Raw genomic sequence first — 26514 nt, 5'->3', positions numbered from 1 at the left:
CTCCTTTCATTCTTTGTTAAATAGGGACCTCTGCTGGCCAAACCTTCAAACTACATTGACACAAGGAATGACTTTTCCTCTTGCTGTTGCAGGATGAAAGAGCCCGAGAAAGCAAAAGAGAAACAACAAGAGATGGTTCTTAACTCCACTTCTCAAGCAGAAAAGAAAGAAGAGAGATCGTCTCCACAAACCGAGCCATAGTCAGACACAAGTTGAAACATGTTGGAACTTATCCGTTAGCGGAAAATCAAGTTTTCTATGAAACTGCAGGAAGGAAATAATGTGGGCCTACATTGAATGATGGTGGCAGACATCTATAGAGTTTGGACGGAAAGCACTTAAATATGTCACTTTGCTGGCTCTTGTGTTTGATGTGTTGTACAACTGCAATGTCTTGACATTTGAATTGTTCGTGTAAATAATTTGTACAGTGTTTTTTTCCTGATTCAGCTATTTTCATCATATCCATCCTGCCTTTAAGCACAAGTACACTGCACTGAAAGAAATGTTAATGTGATGCATTCATATCCGATTATTATTGTGTTACTTTGCTCAGGGATTTGAGCATTGGAGTAAAATGTCTCCCTTTAACCGCAGACAAAGCCTAACGAGGTTAATTCAAGCTCATGGAGCAATATCCACGGAGATGCACGGTCAGAACTGCTGGCTCGGTCCAATCGGCACATTGAGATATAAATAAGGTTTTTACCGTCTACTGTTCCTGTAGCATAATATGACTTCTTTTGAAGTATCTCTTCGGTATTGTCAACGTCACTTGGAATGTTAATGTATTTTCAATAAGGGCAATGCAATAAAACTGAAAAAGGACTTTTGATGCCTCCTCATTTGATTTCATTTGTTCAGGGTTTACTGGATGAGATTAGGAGTGGGAACCTCTTGGTACCTCATGATGCGATAAGATTTGCGATACAAAGCTGACGATAACGATGATTTGACGAAATAGCGATACAACAATTTTCGATACATTGGTCAGGAAATCATTCTAGAATATTCTACAAAAAACTAATAAACAGAAAAACAAGCTTCTGCTGTGAATTAGGATGAGTTTATCAATAGTAGACTTTCGTTCATTCGCTGCCACCCTCCCACTTCAAACGGATTGAACGTCTATGACCGTCAGTGGTAGTTTTGGGCCATTTAATGTCATTTATGGAATTTTATTGTCATCATCATCGGTATCATTGACAATCATTGACAATTACAAAATGTGATATGATTTGCCCGAAGGAACCGAAGAAGACAACAAAGGCGGACGAGATGAAGCATATGCTTATCAGTTTCCCGTCCCCCATACAACTAAAGACGCACATTTAGGCATGGAACATACATCAAAACTGTAAAATAACACAGTCAACAATCTGGGTTTAGTACCTAAGCGTCCAGTCAAGCTGCTCTATAAATTTTAGGGCGTACAAGGTTATTACTTTGTCACGTCCCTGCCATTTTTGCTGTGGAACATTTTGTTGTGGCTATGTGTGTGACATGTTATCACAGCTGGTGTGAGTAGCGACTCAAAATGCTTTTCTTATAAGTCTCTTAAGATACATTGCTGAGGTATACATGGTGGCAATTGGCGCACACAAGGTCACTGTAACAGTTTCATCAGACATGAATGTATGAGAAAATCAAACAACATGCTGTACATATTTTATCCCAAGATTAATGTCTCCACAACGAAAACATGCTTATTATTCGTTTTATACATGATCTTTTCCATATACTCAGTAAACTAGACATTTGAATTGGGAGCTCGGTAGACACAGCAGGTAATTATGTTTTTACAATTGGGGATTAGGAGTTCAATTGTAATACATTCCAGGAGATTTTCAATCATAATTGCAACACCCCCTCCCCCCTTAGATGCCCGATACTTTTGTGTCATGTTATATCCGTGCAAATTAAAGTCAGAGCCTTTGCTGTCTTTAGTAGATAATCCTTAATGTGTTCAAGATTCTTGTAACTCCTGCCGTTGATAAGTTTCAGCTTACCGTCCACATCCACGAGTTGTTATACTGGTCGGCTGTGTAGTATTTACAGTTATCCAGCTATTGTAGTCAATTGGTCAAGACTCGTAATAGTTTTCATCTTCATATCTTGCGTCTTGACAAGGATCCTGCAATCCGAGACCCAGGTGGTGGCTATTTTCCCAGCTTTCTTGAGTTGACGTGCTTTTCTTGCAATTTCGGCGAGTCAAGTTGTCATTCAAAAAAATCTTCGACCCTTTCAGGTGGCGGCGCTGGTTAAGCAGGACAGTCTTGGTCTTGTGGTCTGCCAACTTCATGAGCACCGTCGCAGGTCCTCTCCCCCCAGATGGGAGCAGAAGGCAGCGACAGATGTCCAGAGGTTCCATGTTTATTCCATACTCTTTCAGTTTAGCAATTGCCAGTTGCGCCACTGTGTCCCCTGGGCCAGGCGTCAGTTGTAATCCAGAAATGATGAGCTCATTCGCGCGTCGGCACTGGTCGAGATCGTCAGCCAAAATTTCCAACTTCTTGATGCGAACATCTCTCTCCTCGACCGCCTGCTTGAGTTTCTTGTTTTCAGCGCGAATTAAATGGAGCTCTCTGACGATTTCTTGATTCTGGTTTTGAATCAAGCCAGTCAAGGAGACCTCCAACTTCTGTATAGAGGATTTTATGTCATCCAAGTCTCCAGGTTTCAAATTCTTTGGAGCTATACTGGGAGTCGAGCTTGCTGGCCCTGAGCGCTTATCGGTTAAGATAAGAGAGTGCTTCAGAGTGCGTCTGTGCGCGGCGAAGGCTGAGCAGCGAATTTACCTGTTTATTTTCAGTTACTTCCTGCTGATTTTGGGGTATTTTATGGGTAACTTGCTGTTTATTTTGCGTTACAGAACAGGAAGTGACCTGAGAATCACCCAAATGAAGAGACAGTGACTCAAACTCAACAGGAAATGACATGTAAATGCCCTAAAATGAAAAGCAAGTGATCTGTAAATGCCCCGAAAATCGGACCGAATGACTGTGAATGCTCTGGTTTTGAATGAACGAACGTTCCCAGTCTAAATAGATTGGGCGTCGAGCACCATCAATAGCAGCCTTTTTTTTTTAAATTGACACCTTTTTAAAATGATATCTCGATTCTTGACAGGAGCATATCGATAACCTTTTGGGATACAAAGTGTCACGATATATCACCATTTTGGTATTTTGTCACACCCCTAATGGAAATCAGTGGTGTTACCAGGATACCAGGTGTGGGTGGGCATTAGTCTTACCTGGGGGGCAAAAAAAACAACCTGCAATGCTCAAGTAGGTCGAAATCCAACGTAGGGCTACTGCGTCTTAAAACATGTTTTGTTTTCTCCTTGAGATAACTGTTGTTGTGATTTGGTCTAAACAAATAAAAGTTTATTTGATTTTATTTGACTTAGAACACATCCATAACTGAACAGTATGGACATGCAGGTGACAATGTTTTTTTAGGTAACCTATTGAGGTTCCTCGGTTTTATTATTATATTATTATTATTATTCATTTATTTATTTATTTATTGTTAAACCTGTCCTGTTCAGCTGTTTGACACTGAGAATGGAAGTCTAAGTGCTCGGTTGGTCTGAACAGTTTTAATGTTTCACATTGAGAGTATGACATACTCCCATTGTGATCATTCAACATACCTCATTTATTATGACAAAGCAGCAAACAGGAAGGGGTTATGGGGGAACAGAAGAAAAGAAACAGAGAAAAAAGAAAAGAAGGCAAACAGACAACAACAAGAAATACATTGAATGTCTACACTAACTACTAATATGTTGGTGCTATCGTCAGCTAGATGTATTTCTGGTTGACACCATGCAGGGGGCCTGTTAACCAGGGAAAGAGGGGGACGGGGATGGGGGAGCCAATAAGCTAAGTGATTGAAAGGGGTAGAGTGTACACAAATTAGCTCCGTGATATACAACCCAGTAATCATGTGAATCCCTTGTGAGTGTAAGCCCCTTGGTGACCGACCCTAGGTTTTATTATAATTATTATAGTTATTCTTTGTTCCGCAGCCCCTTTGAGCTGAATATGACCCCCTGAGAGCGCTTCAAAATGCACCAAAATCGGCAGGCAGGTCAAGACAGGTGCAATCTTTGATACCGTGTAAAGACAAATTCCAAATACACTATATAGCGCCCCTTAGCAGTCATTCTTTGTCCCGCCGATGCTTTGAGCCCTACTTTGACCCCCTCAGAATGCTTCAAAACTCACCAAACTCTACAGCCAGGTGAACACTTTGCCAAAATGTCAACAAAAAAAACCAAAAAAATCAAAAGCGCCCCCTAGGAACAAAACCAACATTTCATTTAATTTTTTTTAAGGTGAAAGAGGAGGTAACAACGCAAAGGTGAAAACATAGAACACATCAATACTATATGAATGGGATACCATACGCGGTGCCCAGACTGCCGTTACTACTACATCCAGTTTTCTTTGGGTGGGCAGAGCGTGTCCGTGGATGGGCACTGCCCACCCCTGCCTCCCCCCTGGTAACGCCCTTGATGGAAATAGTGTTCTAAAAAATGTAAAACCATAAAACTTCAACTCTAAACTGTAAAAAGAAGTTAACCGTTGAATACTATGCTCCAACAACTGGAGGTGATGCAGCTTAAAGTCTGCACACTTGCACACACTCACACATACAAGCCACCACATAAAAACGCTCTTATCTTTTATTAGTTCAGCAATAAAAACAGATCACTGACCAAACAGCTTTCCCACATTCACAGCATCGGTTTTCCATTTATCGGAAAGAGTTCGGATAAAAAGAATACCTCAGCATGGGCAGTGAGTCTATGACTCAAGCTAAGTCCATCTTGCAGATGTAGAAGCCTGTATTAATCACACTCCTTTTGTCCCTCTGGAAAGCCCCCTTGCACTTAGTACTTTTAATTATCATGCTCATTTGTTTTAAGTCGCTCCACAGAATCAGAATAGCAAAAAGAGTTAAGATTGCGAAGCCACTTTACCATGTCAATACCGGACTACCTTAGACTTCACCATCAGTTGACAAGACAGCTCCCACAGACATTGCATCACACTTTCACGTAGGGGGCCGACCCAGGCAGAATGTTCAGTTGGCTTTCACTGTGATAAACTTAAACACACGCTGCATTGTAACGCCGGATTTAGGTGGAAACAAGACAAAGGTTTTGCCGCATACAAGCAGGCAGGAGTGTCTCAGGAGAAATTTGGTCGAGGATTCAAGGTACCGTAATTTCCCGAATACAACGCGCACTTTTCCCCCCCCAAAATCAACTTGTAAACTCATGGTGCGCATTATAAACGGGTACATGGATGGAGACAGAAATATATATGTATTACATATATATATAAACCGATTTTTTTTTCATTGACACGGCCACGTTGTGTTGAAGAAACGTATGCGGCGACCCGTTGCCGACCATTACGGTACGTGACGTCACCATTTTGTTTCGGTAATACTTCACACTAATCGGCCGAATGATTTCGTCTGTGTTAAATTCTGCTTTTTTCACTCTTCATAAAGCACAGAATTTAGTTTCTTGAACTCATTTGAGTCGACGTTTATTGCAGCTCCACAATTCGGAGCATAGCAAATGTAAGGACACACACTTCCTGTGTCCGTCAACTATATCGGTCCCTCGGGAAACTCAAAACCCAAATAACAATAGTTCAGTAGTTTTACCGTATCAATCGATGGAAGAAACATTTATTCATCATGAGGAAACGAGCAAGTTATACAGCAGCCTTTAAAAGAAAAGTCGCATCCGTTTTGTTTTCTCCTAGATTCTGGTAAGTTGGAGAAGTTGTCAAATCATATTATTACCGTAAATATTGTCAGTTTACGGTAATGTTTTGAACTACCAATGTGCTATGCTTGTGCTGTGTTTCACCAGTCAGTAAAATGACATCTCTGTATCTGTACACGAGCTCTGTTTTCTCGTATTCTTCTATTTATTGGTGCTAAAATTAGGGTGCGCGTTATAAACGGGTACAATAATTTCCCCCAAATTTTACAAGTAAATTTGGGGTGCGCATTATACACGGGTGCGCCTTATATTCGGGAAATTACGTAATTATTATATTACATAGCACCATGCATGAACTTTTGAAAACAAAACAAAACAAAACAAAAATCAATGGATAAATTCCATGTCACTTTGCCTTGAAATATTTACGTAAAATGAACGATAACTGCCTATTTTTTGCTTTTAACCAAGAATCTAGACTGTTATTCTGCAATTTACACATTTATTGGCAAGAATTATCAGCTTAAAAAGCTCTGTTTTGTGACGGCGCCATGTTGGATTACAAAATACCGTAACTTTGGCTTGAAATATTTATGTAAAATGAACGATAACTGCCCGTTTTCTGCTTTTAACCAAGAATCTAGACTGTTTTACATTCATATCAAGAGAAATTCCGCAATTTACGCATTTATTTCCAAGAATTTTCAATTGAAAAACGTCTTTGTTTTGTGACGCCGCCATGTTGAATTACACAATGCCGTAACTTTGGCTTGAAATATTTATGTAAAATGAACGATAACTGCTTGTTTTTTGTTTTTAACCAAGAATCTAGACAGTTTTACGCTAATATCTATAGAAATTCCATGGTTTATGCATTTATTTTTCAAGAATTTTCAACTTAAAAAGCTCTTTGTTTTGTGTGGCCGCCATGTTGGATTAACACAGTACCGTAACTTTTGCTTGAATATTTATGTAAAATGAACAATAACTGCCCGTTTTCTGCTTTTAACCATGAATCTAGACCGTTTTACGTTCATATCTATAGTAATTCCGCGATTTACGCAATTATTTACAAGAATTTTCATCTTAAAAAGCTCTGTTTTGTGACGCCACGATGTTGGATTACACAATACCGTAACTTTGGCTTGAAATATTTACGTAAAATGAATGATAACTGCCCGTTTTTTGCTTTCAACCAAGAATCTAGACTATTTGACATTCATATCTGTAAAAATTCTTCAATTTACACATTTATTTACAAGAATTTTCAATTTAAAAAGGTCTTTGTTTTGTAATATCCACCATGTTGGATTACACAATACCATAATTTATGCTCGAAATATTTTCGTAAAATCAATGATAACTGCCCGTTTTTTTGCTTTCAACCAAGAATCTAGACTGTTTCACATTCATATCTGTAGAAATTCCGCAATTTGCGCATTTATTTACAAGAATTCTCAACTTAAAAAGGTCTGTTTTGTGACGGCCGCCATGTTGGATTACACAATACCGTAACTTTTGCTTGAAATATTTACGTAAAATGAACATTAACGGACCTAATTAATTTTTCTTTTGTTGAATAAAAATAAAATGATTCTGCATGCTTTCCTCAAGTATTAAGTTTCTGATGTGAAAATTGAGTGATTTGTTAGCTGTTGAAAACTTGCTTCAAAATTGCACTAAATAAAAAAAAAAAAAATTAAAAAGCTGCTATTTGTGGCAAAAATATAGGCGATTATCTCTGCATTTGGCGTTTTTTGTGCATTTAGCATAAAATATGAGAATTTTATAGCCATTTTAAATGTTGTTATACTTACATAAAAATTAATTAGGATTTTAATATGGAACGACTTTGAAATTTTTTATGCGGATAGTGAAGTCTATGCAACTGCATCAAGTGATCCTAATAACTCAATGGGTTCTTGTAGTAATGAGGGTCAAATGTTGAAAGAAAGGAAATCAAAGAGGACAAAAGGAAAGAGCGAAAACTGAGAAGAAATGAAAGTGCCCGTTCCCATAATTCACACCTTCATTTGATTTTGTCGCATTTGTTTTCCTGAATCCTTCTTAGTTCGTTAAAAGTACACGGCTGCTTTTTATTGTGTTGCCACTTCTTTTCTTCTGACGCCCTACTGTTCACCTACCCCTGTCGACTTGCTTCTCACTCGGCACTCATTCTTTTATTCTTTTGCTTTTCCTCAATAACAGTCAGACACCTCTATTTCTTCTACAGCCACACTTGACCCTGTTTGACATATTTACATTTCTGTGTCTACAACACACGAGAGGTCAGGTATGGCCAGGGGCGGATCCACCAAGGTGCATGGGGTGGCAACTGCCATCCTAAGAGACAGGCTTGCCATCCCAGTTGCCTCCTCAGGCGGAAAACCAAGCATTGTCAGGCTTATCCTGTTCTTCATTTTATGACTGTTGTCAAGCGTGCCTCCTGCGTAAAAGCCGAGTTCAAGCTAAGCGCTAACGCTAATGCACAGCTATCGCTGCCTTCCTGCCTGCTGCTCTCTCTCTTTGCTGACGTAATTGTTGCATGAATTCCGATTTGGCAGACTTGGCAGTTCAGACCGCCGCGATATTCTGGAAAAATGTGGCCCAGATCAGATTTAAACCACATACGAAAGTAACCCAGATCGGATCAGAAATGGTCCACTTTTATGCGATCTGTCCCATTCAGACCGTCAAGTTAATGCATCAGTTGAGTCAGAAAAACTCGAAAAAAAACAGATTTGTGCATTAAGACCTACGGTTTGAAACTAGCCTATGTGTACACATCTACTATATGTAGGCACTCAGAATGTAATAATTAACTGATGTGGATTATTATATGGCGAAAAAACACTCAGCTGACTCTTAAGTTCAGCTCTGAGACACCCAATTTGGCCAAATTTCAAAATTGTCCTATATGCATGTGTGATACATCATTGGAAAGCTTAAAATCTCAATTTTCTGGGGGAAGAACATTTTTGAACAGGAGGAAAAAATTAAACTGCAAAATCCTAACTGGAGGTGAGAGCACTCCAGAGCATAATTAGAGATGCCATGATTTTAATGAGATATTATCGCGTACTTACCTCTTTTTGATCCAAAGACTCCATGTAGCATGTATCACCGAGTGTCAAGAGTCAGCTGTGAATGGCCACAGCTGGATTTTGGGGGGATTTTATGGGTGAAACATGGTAATATAACAAGGGTCGCGATGCAGAAATCACAGACATCAAGGAGTGGTGGAGATGTTCTTTTTCATATATTTACCATTTTAAACATTTTTGTTGTTGTTGTTTTTTTCTTTGTTTGGCTCCATTATTTATCATCTAACATATCGGGGAAAATGCGACAGTAACAGAAAAAATACAGTTGAGTGATAGTTATGAAGTAGATATCCGTGACCTTTTTACAGACACCATTTTTTTCACTGTGATGTAATTTGTTTAAAATATGCGAGTGAATAAAATTTTTCAGTCGTTTCTTTTTTTTTTTAACTAAATATTAGACATCAATTAATGATTGTAAGCTAAAAATGACAGACCTTTCGAATAACAAATACGATTACTTACCTTCTTTTTATGGCTAGGCTGAAACAAAAGCGGTTGCGCGATGTCTGTAAACGGGGGTTTCCAGGGTAAAACGGACAAATTAAAAATAGTTCGGGAGATTAATGCGCAATGAATCTGCTATAGACATATTGTTCTATCAAACACAACAATTGTTTTGGCTTAAAATACAGCAATTTTTTTTTTTTTTTTTTTAAACTGGTCCTGTTCAGCTATTTGACACGGAGAATGGAATTCTAAGTGTTCTGTTGGTCTGAACAGTTAATGTTTCACATTGAGAGTATGACATACTCCCATTGTGATCATTCAACATACCTCATTTATTATGGCAAAGCAGCGAACAGCAAGGGGTTATGGGGGAACAGAAGAAAAGAAAAGAAAAGAAAAGAAAAGAAAAGAAAAGAAAAGAAAAGAAAAGAAAAGAAAAGAAAAGAAAAGCAACAACAGAAAATACATTGAACGCCTACACTGACTATTAATATGTTGGTGCTATCGTCAGCTAGATGCGGCGGTATTTCCGGTTGACACCATGTGGGGGGGCCTGTTGACCAGGGAAAGAAGGGGAGGGGAGACTATAAGCTAAGTGATTGGGAGGGGTAGAGTGTACACAAATCAGCACTGTAATCTAGAACCCAGTAATCGTGTGAATCCCTTGTGAGTGTAAGCCCGTTGGCAACCGTCCCTACACCGCCCCACCGCCAATCCCGTCACCGGACCCCCCACCCGAGCGCGCCCAATTACAACCAGCTGGACGAGAGCCCAACCAAACGCGCGACAGCCAAGCAGACGAGGGGAAACGGCCCCCGACCAGCCAGCCAGGGGAGGGAGGGAGGGCGGTCGCGGGGGGGGGGGGGGGCAGCGCAGCCCATCCCTCCTCCCGCAGCCCAGCAAAGGAGCCATCGTCACCCACCCGGGATCCAGGGTGGTCCCCCGAGCCACCCGCGCTCCCATCAACCGGCCTTCAGTGATGGGAAGAACCACCAACCCGACAACCACCCCCACCCACGTCCGCCCAACCCAGCCCACAAGCCGCCGCAGCCCCCCAACCGGCACAGCACACCACAAGACCCCCAGCGGCCCACCAAGCCCACGGCAGGGCAGGGTCTCCAGCAGTTTCTTTTAAAGAGGAGTGCAAGAGCAGAAACTGCTTTTTCAGTCTTGTCTGTGTTTTCCGCCAAATGGATTTGTTAATCACAATTGAATGTATTTCGATCAAAATGCAAAATCCTGACAATATTGATAAGCCGTTTTGTTAAAACAAATTTTTTTTAAATCATTAAAAATGCTTCCTCAACAAAATTGTCATACGCATCAAAAATGATTTGCATTTTTTATTACTTTTGGTATATTGGAGTTGTGTTAAATGTCTTCACAATTTGGTATTAAATTGATCGAAGGCCTTTGAATCAAATTGTCGCAGAATATATCATTGTCCAAAGAATCGATGATTTATTATACCAACATGAAATATTTGCCACCCTCAAAGAGTTCCTGCCACCCTGTAAATATTTTCCTAGCTTCGCCCTTGGGTAGCGATTGGGTATTACGCTCTTGTCACCTCTATGATGTTGCCAGGACATGCAAAATAATTTACAGGGGTACATTACAATTAACCTGATTTGTGAGGTTGTTTTAAAGATAGGAGACATCACTAGCCATTTTTCTGACTTGAGTTGCAAGCAAAAATTTATGTCACAAGCGCTAAGTGGTAGGAGATAGTGAACATTCATCCATCCTTCTCAACACAGTTTATCCTTGTCATGTGTTGTAGGAAATAGTGAAAAAGTATTCAAAAAAGCCACAAAGTGCTAGACTCAAGGTTGTGGTTTTTTAAATTATGATTCCCAGCGGATGTTTAAACAAGTCGGTATTCAATCGGACGACGTAAATAACAAAAGTCCGCTAGCTTGATGCTTACTGCAAAATGCAATAAATGGAGAAATTGGCAATGGTAGCTTTGCATGCTATGATTGGTGTATCGGGTTACTTCCCGTTGATTTTCAGGCATTTCGGGGTCACTTCCTATTGACTTGCAAGCATTATAGGGTCACTTCCTCTCGATTCGTGCCACCTTGTGTGTTTTTTTTTGGGGGGGGGGGGGGGGGTGCCAATGTAGATATTTGGTGGTCTGGATTGGAACTCAATTGGAGTGAATGGAAGATGTTGTGCCACTGATATAACTAGGAAATTTTGCCCATTTGAAATGAATGGGAAATTTTTTGGCAAATTTTGGTGGAACCGTAAGTTTTCGGCAAAAAGTGTGTGCCCCTTAGCTTTCTGAAATTTTTAAGGTGTAAATGATGCGACTGTCAGGCAAAAAATGTATTGAAATTTGACTATTTTCCCCCAAAAAATATGTGTTTTTGGCCGAACGGTAATTTTTTTTTTGCGTGTCAAACAAACATGCGTCGCGCGACACTTCCAGTTGTTTTGGCGTTTGAGTCCATCGAGCTACCATCAATAAAACTAGCTTCTCGTGGTATTTAGTAGACCTATAAATGGATATTTGAATGCAAATAAAGAGACAGACAATATAACAAAACTCAAAAGTCTTCATTGTACAGTATGTGAAAAAAACCTCATGTTTGTGTGTTATCTGAAATTTGTGACATTCTTCTTGTAATGGCGAAGGTTCACGCCAGGGGCACATTGTTGATTATTGTAGCAAGAAATTGTACACACAGTTTCGTTCTTTAGAGCCTATTTAATTACGTTAATATTGTACATACAGTTATGCAGAGGGTGATTTTTCTTGTTAAAAAAGCTAATTTCACATTTTTTGGGGTGCGTTTTATGTGGCTCTGGAAGAACTGAATTGCATGAATCTGTTAAACTGACGTGTCTTTCAATTCACTGTGCTGACATCAGTCGCCTCAATGTAGAAAACATTCAAAAGAACCATCTAACGCGTTGTGTTTTTTCCTCATCGCTGCAGGCTTGCGTGTGAATTTACATCCCAATGCAAACGTCACGACAGTCAGGCTAATGAGGAAAATGAGCCGAGAGGAATGCCGACAGACAGTAAAGCAACGACATTTAATGATGCACTGTGGCAGAATGGAAAGTTGAGGAAGAGTTGTGCTGCAAAACTTTTCAAAAAGATCAAGTGGCACCACCGCCAAACAGCAGTTGCACACATTTTACTTGCGTAATGCGACCAGTTAAATCACTGTGTATCACTTCAAAAACGGTTGCAAGGCAAAAAATCCCATGAATTTGCTACTAAAGCTAAATGGGAACTTACTGGCTTTGTCTTTTGTTTCCTACAATGTAGAAAACCTTGACCGCACCCTGGACTGGCAGGCTGTCAGTCAGCAGGACAAATGCCTTTAATGGGCAAGGACACAAATTTACGTTGAAAAATTGTCAAGGCACACTACCAAATAAAAATTTCATGTGCCTTGACTCTCATATTCAAACCCAAATCCTAGAATTTTAAGTATTTCCCTAATTAAATATAATTAAGCTATTTCATTAACCAGAACACAATGTTTGAGACATATTTTTTTCAGTCAAGAAAAGTCAAAAGTGGTTTTTGCCATGTGGCAAAAAAAAAAAGACACATGGCAAAAACATTTTGCCACATGGCAAAAAAAATGTTGACCCATGGCAAAAAAAAATTTGCCACATGGCAAAAAAAAAAAAAAAAAATTAGCCACATGGCAAAAAAAAAATTGCCACATGGCAAAAAAATTTTGCCACGTGGAAAAATCCATTTTGCCACATGGCAAATACCAGTTTTGGTTCTCGCTGTCTCTCAGAAAAGTAGCATTATACAGTATTGTACTTACATTTACAATATTAACATGATTTAAATCAAAAGGATTAAAATAACATTTTTATTTACAATCTGTAAATCTACGTTCACACTGCAAGTCAATTCCGATTTCTCCTGATTTTTTTCGTGTAGTGTGAACAGTCCAATTTCGATTTTTTCGAATCCAACCTGGGCTCATTCATAAGCATACAGCTTTAGATTATAACAGCGTTTCTAAAGGCGTTATTTTTTTCAGTAGTGAGTAAACTAATTTATTACTTTTTCTATGTTTGTAACGCCGTTACGGTTACTGAGGATGTGAAGGTGTACGTTAGTACAATTTGGTGGAATTAATTTTGTCACACAATAGCAGTCTGCCTGGAGAGAGCAGTCGGAGGTGGAAGAGGGAAGACACCGTTGAAAACACGATGATGATTGGCTAGGTGGGCAGATCATGCAGGGAATTTCAAAGGTAGCGTTCTCAAACTTGAATTATTTTCAATTTTTAATATTATTACTTTACGGAATATTTAAGGATAGCGTTCTGCTTATTGTGCAGTAGGCTTAACATACAGTTTTAGAAATTTGCACTGGTTAATGGTCAGTTTACATTTGTGTTTTCTTAACAGACTAATATATTTGATCCAAATAAATACCAAATGTTCTAAAATACTGTATATAGTGTTTTATTCTTCAATCAGTTAATATAAACATATTTGATGTGAAAGATGTTATAGAATGTATCATGTAATAAAGTGTTGAACATGAAAGGGAACGTCAGTTACTTTGCTGAATAACTAATTACTCTTACAATGAGGTAAGTGAGTTACTAAATTCATTACTTTTAGGAAGAAATAATTTGAAACTGTAATTAATTACTTTTTTTAAAAAGTGAGATTGACAACACTGTCCATATGTGTGTAAAAGTCTCATACCTCTACAGTATGAACGTACGGAGCCCCTAAAGGGACATCAACATAAATAAAATTTAAACCATCTGGTGCGCACCAGGTAGTAGTATGTGGTGCGCACTAGAAAAGCATCTGGAGTGTACTAGAAAGTTCCCTTTTAGAGGCCATAAACTGCACTTTTTTTAATGCGCACCACATACTATCTGTTGCACACCAGAATGTTTCTTGTGCGCACCACATACTATCTAGTGCGCACCAGATAGTTTATAGTGCGCATCATATACTATCTGGTGCGCACCAGATTGTGGTGTGCACCACATACTATCTGGGTTGCACCAGATTGTTTCTCGTGCGCACCACATACTATCTTGTGCGCACCAGATAGTTTCTAGTGCGCACCATATACTATCTGATGTGCAATTAAATAAATTTAAACCATCTGATGCGCACCAGATGGCATGTGGTGCACAGTAGAAAAGTATCCGGTATGCACCAGAAAGTTCCCTTTTATAAGCCACAAACTGCAGGTGCGCAGCACATACAATTTGGTTTCTGGTATGCACCAGATAGTTTCTAGTGTGCACCACATACTATCTGGTGCACATTAGATAGTTTTTTTAGTGCGCACCACATACTATCTGGTGCGCAATAAAATAAATTGAGCACCAGATAGTATGTGGTGCGCACTAGAAAAGTATCCAAGGCGCACCAGAAAGTTCCGTTCCATAGGCCACAAACTGCAGGTGCGCACCAGATTGTTTCTGGTGTGCACTAGATAGTTTCTAGTGTGCACGACATACTATCTGGCGTGCACCAGATTGTTTTGTGTGCAACACATACTATCTGGTGAGCACCAGATTGTATCTAGTGCACACCACATATTATCTAGTGCGCACCAGATTGTTTCGTGTGTACCACATACTATCTGGTGAGCACTAGATAGTTTCTAGTGCACGCCACATACTATCTAGTGGGCAATAAAATAAATTGGGCACCAGATAGTATGTGGTGCGCGCTAGAAAAGTATCCGGTGCTCACCAGAAAGTTCCCTTCTATATGCCACAAACTGCAGGTGCGCACCAGATTGTTTCTGGTGTACACCAGGTAGTACTTCATGAGCACTACATAATATCTGGCGCGCACCAGATTATTTCTGCTGTGCACCAGATCGTTTCTAGTGTGCACCACATAATATCTGGCGCGCACCAGATTGTTTCGTGTGCACCACATACTATCTGGTGCGCACTAGATAGTTTCTTGTGCACAGCACATACTATCTAGTGCTCAATAAAATAAAATTGGGCACCAGATAGTATGTGGTACGCACTAGAAAGTATCTGGTGCGCACAAGAAAGTTCCCTTCTATAGGCCACAAACTGCACAGATTGTTTCTCGTGTGCACCAGATTGTTTCTAGAGCGCACCAGATTGTTTAAATTTATTCTATTTCTGTCGATGTCTCTTTAGGGGCTCCGTATTCCGGAGCTCCGTATGAATGCTACTATTGTGACATTTGAATTGTGACAAGTTAATCAGGTACCTCCTGCCATCTAGTGGAGGAGCATTCAATTGTTCTGCCTGTTACTACGCGTCCATCAAATGCACAGAAAATGCAAACAAAGATGTATTTTTTCCCCCCGTCATAAATAACAAATTTTCCGTCTGGAGTGAAATGACCTTTTGCACAATGACCAATGACCTACTTTACTACTGCACAGCCAATGATGTATAATTGCGCATAGAAATTATTAATGACGTTTCGCTATAATTTATTGTGCATTATTGACGTTGAATAACCCGTGAAACTAATTCAACATAAAAAGTCATCCGTTTGAGTTCTGAAGCTTAATAAATAAATAACTGAGCAGCAAAGGCCATTTTTGGAACAGGGCTATCACGTCTCTTCTGTCATCTTGTGATGGATGATGGGAAGTTTCAGGCAGCATGAAAAAGGCTTTCAGCCTCTAGGTTTGTTGTTTCGAATAAAGATGCACCGATACCGATACTAGAATCGGCAGGGGGCGCCGATCTGGCCCGAAATGGTGGTATCGGTTTCGGCGAGTACCAACAAAGACGGCGCCGATACCATTTACCGGTCCATTATTATAACATTTCTTTTTTTTTTCTCCTGGCGCTCACTACACTCTGTCTCTGTGTTGTGTGATGACACGTGAACACCAAGCAGCTATCGCTATTGGCCTGCTCCAGACCAATGAGAACGGGCCAATAGCCACTCCTGACCAATGACAAGGCCGTTTGGCGGCGCCGACATGGCAGCGGTCGGGAAATATTTCAAAATAGAAATCCCGTCAATTAAAATCAATGGCTGAATGCAAGATTTGCGGCCTGAAAGTTTCGAGATGTGGAGTTAAATCGGCCAGTTTCAATACCTCGAACCTGATAAAACATTTGAAGACGAAACGTGAACGAACCCAACGAGTTTGAGCCTGCAAGAGCAGGACTGCTATCCAGAGGAAGGGCGCTGGACCGGTGCAACAATCTCTGGTCAGTTCACTACGTCAACTTTGTCTTTTACTTAAAGAAATGCTGCAGTAATTTGGGAACTGTTTCCAAAGTAGGGTTGCCACCTTTCAGAAATAGAAATAAGGGACTCCTCCCCCCCCTCCCGAAAAAAGGAGGCTAATAGAGAGACGGGATGCTGTGGTCAATTATTATTACTTATAATTGTTAGCGTCCGCAAATGCGGAAACAAGGCTGGACCTCGACGCGGACAACAAGTGGGGGATACGTACAAGTGTTTAATGATTGCACACAAAAAATAACACGCGATCGCGGGATAGTAGAAATAACAAAAAGAGTCCGTGACAGCAGGTCGACGCAGCTCAATACTACAAACTCGAAGGTTAACTAAGACGATAGGCAGCGAGCCAAAAAGCCAAAGTAAAAACACTCAAATACCTGCACAGGGTAGAGGTTACAAACGAGTGCAGCACACTAACAGAAAAAACCCAATGCAGGGGCGTAACAAGCAAATGTTGTGAGACTATAGTGCGAGATGTCAAATGGCGATCAGCAAAGCAAATATCTCAGCAGCCTTCTCTGAGCTCACCTGTGCTTAAATGCTGCGTTGATGAGCCTGCATTGGATTCAGGTGCGACGTCAGGAACGCCCCAACTAACAGCAATAAAATAAGCAACAAAACACAATCTAACCAGCAGCAGAATGTGACAATAATTTCATGAAAGTTGCACTGTTTGGCTTTTGAGAGGTTTAAAAAAGTTTACTCAGTTCATTCAGAGTTTATTATTATGAACTTATTTTTACTTTCTTACTGTTAGGCTAGTATTATACTTTGTACTAGTCTTTTTCCTATTTTGCAAAGGTAAGCAACAGCCTGACAAAGCCTTGATAGCAATGATTTCACATCCAATTATGTTGCTCTTTGGGGAGGGAGAAAAAATATATATATATATAAACGGGGTGGAATTGGTATGGTATCGGTATCGGCCGATACTGCACAGCCCGGTATCGGGGCCAAAAATGGTATCGGTGTAACACTAGTTTCGAACTTTAAAAAGCCATGTGTCGCTATGTAAACTGCGATGAAGAACTATGAAACGGGCACCATTGCTCAGCCTTTGGGATTTTTTGACTTTCTATTGGTCATGACAGGCTGTAAAGAATATCAACTGAGGTAGAACCGGGATTAGATGTACTGTAAACAGTGGATCCTATTTTCACATACATAAACCTTTTGAAAAGATGAGGTCTTCTGCAGTTTAGTTCCAGGGGCATTAGAATAAACCCCAAATTCCCTTTTTATTAGTCATGTTTAAATACAACACCAGTGAAATCTTCACTTATGAAATGAACAAGCTTAGCATCGAAATAGCACAGTCTTAAATGCCCGCATTAATGTAATACATGTAGGGTCAAATTTTGTGGTTAAGATCTTTAATGCAGGTCATTGGGCACGAAAATTCCAAAATGTTGAAATGAAGAAACTTCTGTGATTTCTTAATTTAGGCATACATAATGGCAAACACACTAGCCAACCACCACAACCATGTTGTTTTCAAGCTAGACGCGTGGCCTTTAATATCTGGATCTTGGCAGCCTTTTGCATTGTTGCTGGGCCTTGCATCTTTAGGGTTTCCCTCAAAATGGACAGGCACACACTGGTTTTCCAGCACCTCACAGGCCAGGATCAGATGTTTGGTTTCCCGAACGATGTTTCTGATCCCGCATGTCCCGTGCTCACTCCTGACTGTGACGAAAGAGAAGGGTTCCTGGCTGATGCACAGGTTGTCCTTGTATGTCTTCCCGCCACTGTTGGAGCACACGGCCCTCACCCTATCCAGGTCTTTTGGCTCCAGAAAGGACTGTGTGGGTCTATCGCAACCCCCATTGTTTTTGATATAGTTTCTCCACTCGTTCTGATCCAGAGAGGCGGGGAGCCCCGAGCGGACGTGACGCTTGATGAAAGTGTTGTAGCCGCTGTTCCATTTGGAGCGCTGGCAGGGAGCGTCGTTTTTTGCCTGAGCCTGACGAGCCAACAGGATGTAGACGGCCACAATGGATACAAACCCGCGAGCAGCCATTACACAACGGCCCTGGAGTGAAACAAATGCCTTCACATCAGCGAGAACAAACTGTGGATTTTATAGTCCTCCACCTCCTTCAAAGGACAGCGCTTTGTTTAGGCTTGCTGCTCCTGCCACACACGAATGAGTGAAAGGCACAGCTGTGTGTTTCTCCTCATCATAAAACAGAAAAAAAAGAGGAAGTTGGAAACACCTCTTATGCGCAACGTTATCCGTACCTTGTTATAGCAAGAGAGGAAGCTTCTGGTTAGCTGCCAACTACCCTGAAAGCTGCAGATGTGGGAGCTTTTGGTGGTCAGATCTTAGCTTCAAGTTGTACATTTCCCGTCTGGCAGTGTGCGGGGGAGGGGCTTGCCAGCACTTAGCATAGCTGCCTTACATAACCTGGACTACATTGCAGACGTGTACTGACGGGGTGCTGTGCAATATCAATTCAAAGGCCACTGTGCAAGGCCACAATTCAAGAATTTGTATGATGCAAATTATACTGTGCTTGACGTCATGGATCCATTATCTATATGCAGTGTTGGGAATAACGGCGTTATTTTTTCGGTAACGGGGTAATGTAACTAATTATTTTTTCCGCCATTACAACGCCGTTAGCGTTACTGACGGTCAAAAGCGGTGCGTTACTTACTTTGAATAAATTGAAGAAACTACCAGCCGTAGCGAGTCTACTCGTTCTTTTTATTTGTCATCCAAGACTTGTAGTGCATTCAGGTTCATGGCAATGAAAATAGTAAACACACATAGCCTACCTTTGCAAGAACGATGGAGCTGCCGTTTGATACGGTCATAATGTGCAGGTCCTGCACCCATCTGCAGCAAAACTGTTCGTAGCTTTGTAGCGATTTGTAATTTCGGAATCGCTGATGAGTTTAGTATGGAGTCACAGGAGTGCCAAAAGTAAAAATAAATAAATAAATGAATAAATAAATAAATGAATGCATAAATAAATATAAAGAGAAATAAATAAATATATAAATAAATAAATGAATGAATAGGTAAATAAATGAACGAATAAATAAATATAAAGAGAAATAAATATATAAATAAATAAAAATATAACGGTATACTTTATCATTGACATTTACTTGTGGTCATTAACAACCACAAACAGAAAAAACAATGACCATATTTTTCATTGACTTTTACTGTCTGTCATTGAACACCACAAACGGAAAAAACATCAACAATTGTATTTTTTGCCTTTGCCTTTTCTGTTTGGCTTTCACATTGTCATTGTCATTTGTCGATTGCCTTTCCTCTTGGGGAATGTAAATGGCAAATGCGCAGAGAAACGGTCTGTCAATCAAATGACGTTGGGCGGGGCTTTCCAACCAGGAAAAGTAGTCGATAACTGATTATTCCTAGTTTACCTGAAGGAAAGTGACGTCGGTTATCGAGTTGCACGTGCGGTTTTTATGGATAGGATAGACTGGATAGACTTTTTACGTGATAGATTCAACGATAGATATAAATTTTTCTAGACCGGTAAAAAAATATTGTAGCGTTTGCTAAGCGGAAGTTTGGTCGCGAAAACAACACACGAGCCTTTTTCCTCAAACTGCTGCCCGCGGCCCAAATACGCCCCGCCTCCACATTTGGTCCGGCCATTTTGAATTTTTTTTTTTTTTCTCAATCGTGTTATTTATTTTCTGGCCTTTTCCTTGAAGAATTCAGAGAGGGTTATTTGGTTATTATCTATCTAATTAAGTGTTTTTATTATTAATTATTATTATTATTATAAAGAATCCAGAAAGGGTTATTTGATTGTGGCTTTCTGAAAAACAATATTTTTTTACATTTATGCACTTCTGCAATCGTCACACTTTTTCTGTAACAAACTGACCCCGGCCCCTCATCAGAGAAGGGAAAAGTTATGTGGCCCTCACAGGAAAAAGTTTGGGGACCCCTGCTTTAACACATATTGCCAAAGGCAGAACAAAAACCTATCTGCCAATATGTACCAATATTTTTTATTTCTATTAGATAAATGTTTCAGTAAAATGTTACACATTCTTGTGTATTTGCCACTTATTGCCACAGTTAACATTGAGGCTTTGGGCCTCTTTTGATCTCGTTGTGAGTTTGTAAGGTTGTGACTTCTGATTAAACAAACTCGATGCCAATCAAAACGTTTGTTCTTTTCCCCCAAATTAGAATCGATAAGAGAATCGATAAAGAATCGAATCGTTAAGCAATATCGATAATGGAATCGGAATCATAAAAATCCTATCAATTCCCATCCCTATTGATGACAGCCCCGGCAACGCTACAATATATTATAAAATATATTATTCGACACACTTGCCAGACCATTCAAAGAATAATTATTTTCTATGTCCGAATCTTTGCGTTTATAATCATGACGACATTGGAGGAAGTGATGTAGTTTTTTTTTTTTTTCTTAATTGAACAATATACACACAAAACAAAGCACTCAAGTATCTACATCAAATACAATATTATAGAGTGAGCATAACCGAACAACCAATGGCAACGACAACAACAACCACCACAACAAAAAAATTAAAAATTAAAAAAATCAACTTCCTAAACCAACTTGAAATGTTTGAATAAAGAAAACAAATGCTGGGCCTTCCCATCGATCACATTCAAAACTTTGCAATGTATAGAGAACTCATTTCGCCAGTGAGCCATACACGGTTTGGTTTTAAAAAACCTACACTTATGCACAAAAAATTTCCCCATAAGCAGGATTACATTTAAAAGGAAGTGGCGTAGTGCAGTCACACAAAGCAGCCGCGGTCGCGCTTGGGTAGCCGTACAGCGCATGTGCGGAAAGTTAAACCAGGAATATTCAGTTATCGACTTCTATTCCTGGTTGGAAAGCCCCTCCCAACGTCATTTGATTGACAGACCGTTTCTCTGCGCATTTGTCATTTACATTCCCAAAGAGGAAAGGCAATCGACAAATGACAATGACAATGTGAAAGCCAAACAGAAAAGGCAAAGGCAAAAAATACAATTGTCATTGTTTTTTTTCCGTTTGTAGTGTTCAATGACAGAAAGTAAAAGTCAATGAAAAATATTGTCATTGTTTTTTCCGTTTGTGGTTGTTAATGACCAAAAGTAAATGTCAATGACAAAGTATACCGTTTTATATTTAATTATTCATTCATTTATTTATTTATTCATGTATTTATTTATTTTTAATTTTGGCACTCCTGTGACTCCATATTTAGCAACATACACCACACAATAAATACAGCAGAATGTCCATTTCGCGTAATTGTGGAAGCCCGTCGACATCTTTACTCCTTTTGTCTTCGGCTTGCTCGTAAGGGTCAACATTGTTCACATCCTTAAGTTTGATATATCTGTTCTTCGCCTTAGTAACGAGTTTGTCTCTTTATCGAACTGGCAAGTTAAAGTTTAATGTCCCGCGAGCCAGACCTGCTTCCAATATGGCTGCGTTGTTGTCAAATCTCACGTGAGCCTCCATTCTGTGACGTAAACGCTCGAGCCAAAAAGCGCACGTACTCCAGAGCCGGTGTTTTCACACACAAACCGGAACAGCGCGTGCGGCAAACACACACACGCAAAACAGATGCAGAGGGATATGATGGCAGGGCATTCAGAGGAAAATTTGTCCTTTACGAGGTGGAGATATAAACACTATTTCAAGTTGGTCAAAATTAAAGTAAAGAACGTGCATGTAAAGTGTAATTTATGTCCCAGGGCAAAGCTTTTGTCGACATCTGTGGTAAGCAATTCAAATCTGTTTATTTTCGTTGCACTTCAAATGTAGGATAAATCTGCTGCCGGTGAGGTGCAATAAATATTACAAGGTTCTATAACAGAACTACCTGTCTGTTCTTCTCTATTCAACTGAGTCGAATACTGCTCAGAAAATTTCAAATTCTTTGACATACAACAACTTCTTTTTAAAGTAACGGAAATAGTTACTTTCCCTGGTAACTAGTTACTTTTACTATAGAGTAATTCAGTTACTAACTCAGTTACTTTTTGGAAGAAGTAGTGAGTAACTGTAACTAATTACTTTTTCAAAGTAACGTGCCAAACACTGTCTATATGGCGGATAACACAAACAAAACTGAAAAAGCAGTTTCTGCTCTTGCACTCCTCTTTAAAAGAAACTGCTGTATTTTAAGCCAAAACAACTGTTGTGTTTGATAGAACAATGTGCCTAGATGCTGCCATAGCAGATTCATGGCGCATGAAGCCCCCGAACTATTTTCAATTTGTCCGTTTTACCCTGAAAACCCCCATTTACAGACGTCACGCAACCGCTTTTGTTTCAACCCAGCCATAAAACGAAGGTAATTAATGATATTATTCAAAATGTCTGTCGTTTTTAGCTTAGAATCATGAATTGATGTCTCATTTTTCGTTACAAAAAAAAAAACCTTTAAAAAATTACTCACATATTTTAAACTTTTAAACAAATTATGTCACAATGAAAAAAATGGCGTCTGTAAAAAAGTCACGGATATCTACCTCATAACTATCGCTTAATTGTTTTTTTGTTACTGTCACATTTTCTCCGATATGTTAGATGATAAATAATCGATCCAAACAAAGAAAAATTGGGAGAAAAAAAAAAGTTTAAAAGGGTAAATAATGGGTTATAAGGGTTGTCAAAATTATCGCGTTAACGGGCGGTAATTAATTTTTTAAATTAATAACGTTAAAATATTTGACGCAATTAACGCACATGCCCCGCTCAAACAGATTAAAATGACAGCAGAGTGTAATGTCCGCTTGTTACTTGTTTTTTGGTGTTTGGCGCCCTCTGCTGTCGCTTGGGTCCAACTGATTTTATGGCTTTCAGCACCATGAGTGAGCATGGTGTAATTATTGACATCAACAATGGCGAGCTATTAATTTCTTTTTTGATTGAAAATTTTACAAATTTTAATAAAACGAAAACATTAAGAGGGGTTTTAATATAAAATTTCTATAACTTGTGCTAACATTTATCTTTTAAGAACTACAAGTCTTTCTATCCATGGATCGCTTTAAGAGAATGTTAATAATGTTAATGCCATCTTGTTGATTTATTGTTATAAGAAACTAATACAGTACTTATGTACCGTATGTTGAATGTATATATCCGTCTTTTCAAATCTAGACTGAAAACACACCTGTTCACTCTTTCTTACACACCATAACCCCTAGCTCTGTTATATTTTTACTTATTTTTATTGTACTTTAAATTTTTTATCCTTTTAATACCTTTTTATCATACTGTGATTCCATGTCTCTTGAGAAGCGGTTTTATGTGTTTTGAAAAGCGCTCTAGAAATAAAATGTGTTATCATTATTATTATTATTATTATTATTATTATTGTGTCTTATCTTTCCATTCCAACAATAATTTACAGAAAAATATGGCATATTTTAGATGGTTTGATCATAGATGGTTGGAATTGCGATTAATTACGATTAATTAATTTTTAGGCTGTAATTAACTCGATTAAAAATTTTAATCGTTTGACAGCCCTGTAAATATCTGAAAAAGAAAATATCAACCATTCCTTGATGTCTGCGATTTCTGCATCGCGACCTTTGTTTTATTACAATATTTCACCCATAAAATCCTAAAAAAAAAAAATCTAGCTGTGGCCATTCACAGTTGTGTCTTGACACTCAGTGATACATGGAGTTTTTGGATCGAAACGAGGTAAGTACGCGATAATACAGTATCTCGTTTAAATCATGGCATCTGTAATTCTGCTCTCGTGTGCTCTCACCTCCAGATAGGGTTTTGTTGTTTAAAAAACATTTTTTTTTTTTTTTTTTCTTAATGCCCCCCAGTTTAAATTTTTTCTTCTCCCAGAAAGACCATTTCAAATTCGACCTGGGTCACTTTCGTATGTGGTTTAAATCCGATCTGGGCCACATTTTTCCAGAATGTTGTGGCGGTGTGGACTGTCAAGTCTCCCAAATCGGAATTCATGCAGCAATTACGACGTCAAAGAGCGTGAGAGACAGGGCGCTACGGTAGCGGTGCAGCTGAGCGTTAGCGCCTAGCTTGCCTTGAACACGGTTTTGGGGAAGTGTCGGGCTTGACAACAGTCATAAAGAAATAAAATGGATTGAAGGATAAGCCGGAGAATGCTCGGTTTTCTCACTGCTCCATATGAGCAATATTTCAAGTAAATACATTTCACATTCATTTCAGGTTTTTTTTTTTTTTTTTTAACAGCGTTTCAAAGTGCATGCATGGTGCTATTTTATATAATAATTAGGGCTGTCAAAATTATCGCGTTAACGAGCGGTAATTAATTTTTTTAATTAATCCCGTTAAAATATTTGACGCAATTAACGCACAAATGCCCCGCTCAAACAGATTAAAATGAGAGCACAGTGAAAGGTGTACTTGTTGTGTTTTTCGGAGTTTTGCTGCCCTCTGCTGGCGCTTGGGTGCGACTGATTTTATAGGCTTCAGCACAGATGAGCATTGTGTAAGTAATTATTGACATTAACAACGGCGGGCTGCTAGTTTATTTTTTGATTGAAAATTTTACAAATTTTATTAAAACGAAAACATTAAGAGGAGTTTTGATATAGAATTTCTATAACTTGTACTAACATCTCTTTTAGGAACTACAAGTCTTTTTATCCATGGATCGCTTTAACAGAATGTTAATAATGGTAATGCCATCTTGTTGATTTATTGTTATAATAAAGAAATACAGTACTTATGTACCGTATGTTGAATGTATATATCCATCTTGTGTCTTATCTTTCCATTCCAACAATAATTTACAGAAAAATATGGCATATTTTATAGATGGTTTGAATTGCGATTAATTGCGATTAATTACGATTAATTAATTTTTAAGCTTTAATTAACTCAATTAAAAATTTTAATCGTTTGATACCCCTAATAATAATTATAATTACCTTGAATCCTCGACTAAATCACTCGAGACACTCCTGCCTGCTTGCATGCAATCAAACTTTCGTCTTGTTTCCACCTAAATCCGGCGTTAGAACGCAGCGTGTGTTTGAGTTTATCACAGTGAAAGCCACCGCAATGCTCTGCCCGGGCCCCACCCCCTACGGGATGTCGTGGCACAAAGTCTGTAGGAGCTGTCTCATCAACTGATGGTGAAGTCTATGCATCATCGTCATGAAAAAAATTGTTCGTCGACGAAATATTTTCGTCATCGTTGGTGAAAACAACACTAATTGCATAGAATTTCCAGTAATTGCAGTAACAGCAAAAGTTCTAAAAAAAGGCCAATACATTAATTTTACACTTTGCAAGTAAATCTGACGTAGCTAACTTAACTTCTCAGATAAAAAAAAAAAAAAAATTAAAAACACTCTTTTTCACTCTGTTTTGATCTTCTAAAAGTGACCTGTTCAGATCTGATTTAATGATGTGAACGGATTGTGGACATCTTTACTTGTAGTCGCATGGTGCACTGTTCCAAACTGCACGGTTAGACACTTTGGTCAGACTTCAAAAAGCCTTTAACATGAAACGTCCTCTTGCAAGCACATCGTGTCATTATCTATAAACTAATCACTTTTCTATACCCAACAAAGGGCCCAATTACTGATTGTTCTTCACTAGCTAATGATCTCAGGGTTGTCTTACAACTCCTGGAGGAGCTCAAAACCTCCCACTGGTCCATGAAGATACAGTCATTCATTCTCACTTATGTTGTCTGCCAGGAAATTCTGCCCAGTTGTTTCCTATGAAACCAATAGGCCACTGATAATGACTTCCAGGAGTTGGGAGTATGGGCAGGGTCAAGTTCACATCTGGGTTATGGGGTTGAGTGGTTTTATTAGAGGTCATCTAAATGATAAAGTGAAGAATGACACTCAAGTGTGACTTTATTAGCAGCTAAAAACTGACATTACGGGCAAAGGGCTGCTACTTGTCAAGAAGGGGTAAAAAAAGGGAGCTTTGATAGAGAATATAGTAAAGGATGAATAGAGTACACTGGAGATCC

At 39.2% G+C, this 26514-nt stretch overlaps 2 protein-coding genes across 7 annotated transcripts in view; one reads left to right on the top strand and one right to left on the bottom strand.

The window, feature by feature from the left end:
• ca14 (carbonic anhydrase XIV) overlaps positions 1–798 on the top strand; it is a 37989-nt gene extending 37191 nt beyond the window's left edge. For 3 of the 4 annotated variants that reach the window (XM_057834535.1, XM_057834534.1, XM_057834533.1), the window contains one exon: positions 93–798. In XM_057834535.1, the coding sequence (XP_057690518.1) occupies positions 93–201 (109 nt within the window). In that variant the 3' untranslated portion in view covers positions 202–798. The remainder of the gene's footprint in view (positions 1–92) is intronic. The other variant, XM_057834536.1, reaches the window with a different exon arrangement.
• A 16590-nt stretch (positions 799–17388) lies between these two features.
• Positions 17389–26514, bottom strand: part of LOC130914938 (uncharacterized) — a 49287-nt gene continuing 40161 nt past the window's right edge. Inside the window, exons 1-2 of one of the 3 annotated variants that reach the window (XM_057834539.1) lie at positions 18772–18877; positions 17390–18562 (exon numbers count right to left, since the gene is read on the bottom strand). In XM_057834539.1, coding sequence (XP_057690522.1) covers positions 17972–18550 — 579 coding nt within the window. In that variant the 5' untranslated portion in view covers positions 18551–18562; positions 18772–18877 and the 3' untranslated portion in view covers positions 17390–17971. Of the gene's footprint in view, positions 18664–18771; positions 18878–26514 lie in introns of those variants that run through there. The other 2 variants (XM_057834537.1, XM_057834540.1) reach the window with 2 other exon arrangements.

The sequence above is a fragment of the Corythoichthys intestinalis genome, chromosome 4, assembly GCF_030265065.1.
Source record: "Corythoichthys intestinalis isolate RoL2023-P3 chromosome 4, ASM3026506v1, whole genome shotgun sequence".
Taxonomy (NCBI): Eukaryota; Metazoa; Chordata; class Actinopteri; order Syngnathiformes; family Syngnathidae; genus Corythoichthys; species Corythoichthys intestinalis.
This window is presented reverse-complemented; position numbering and strand designations above follow the sequence as displayed.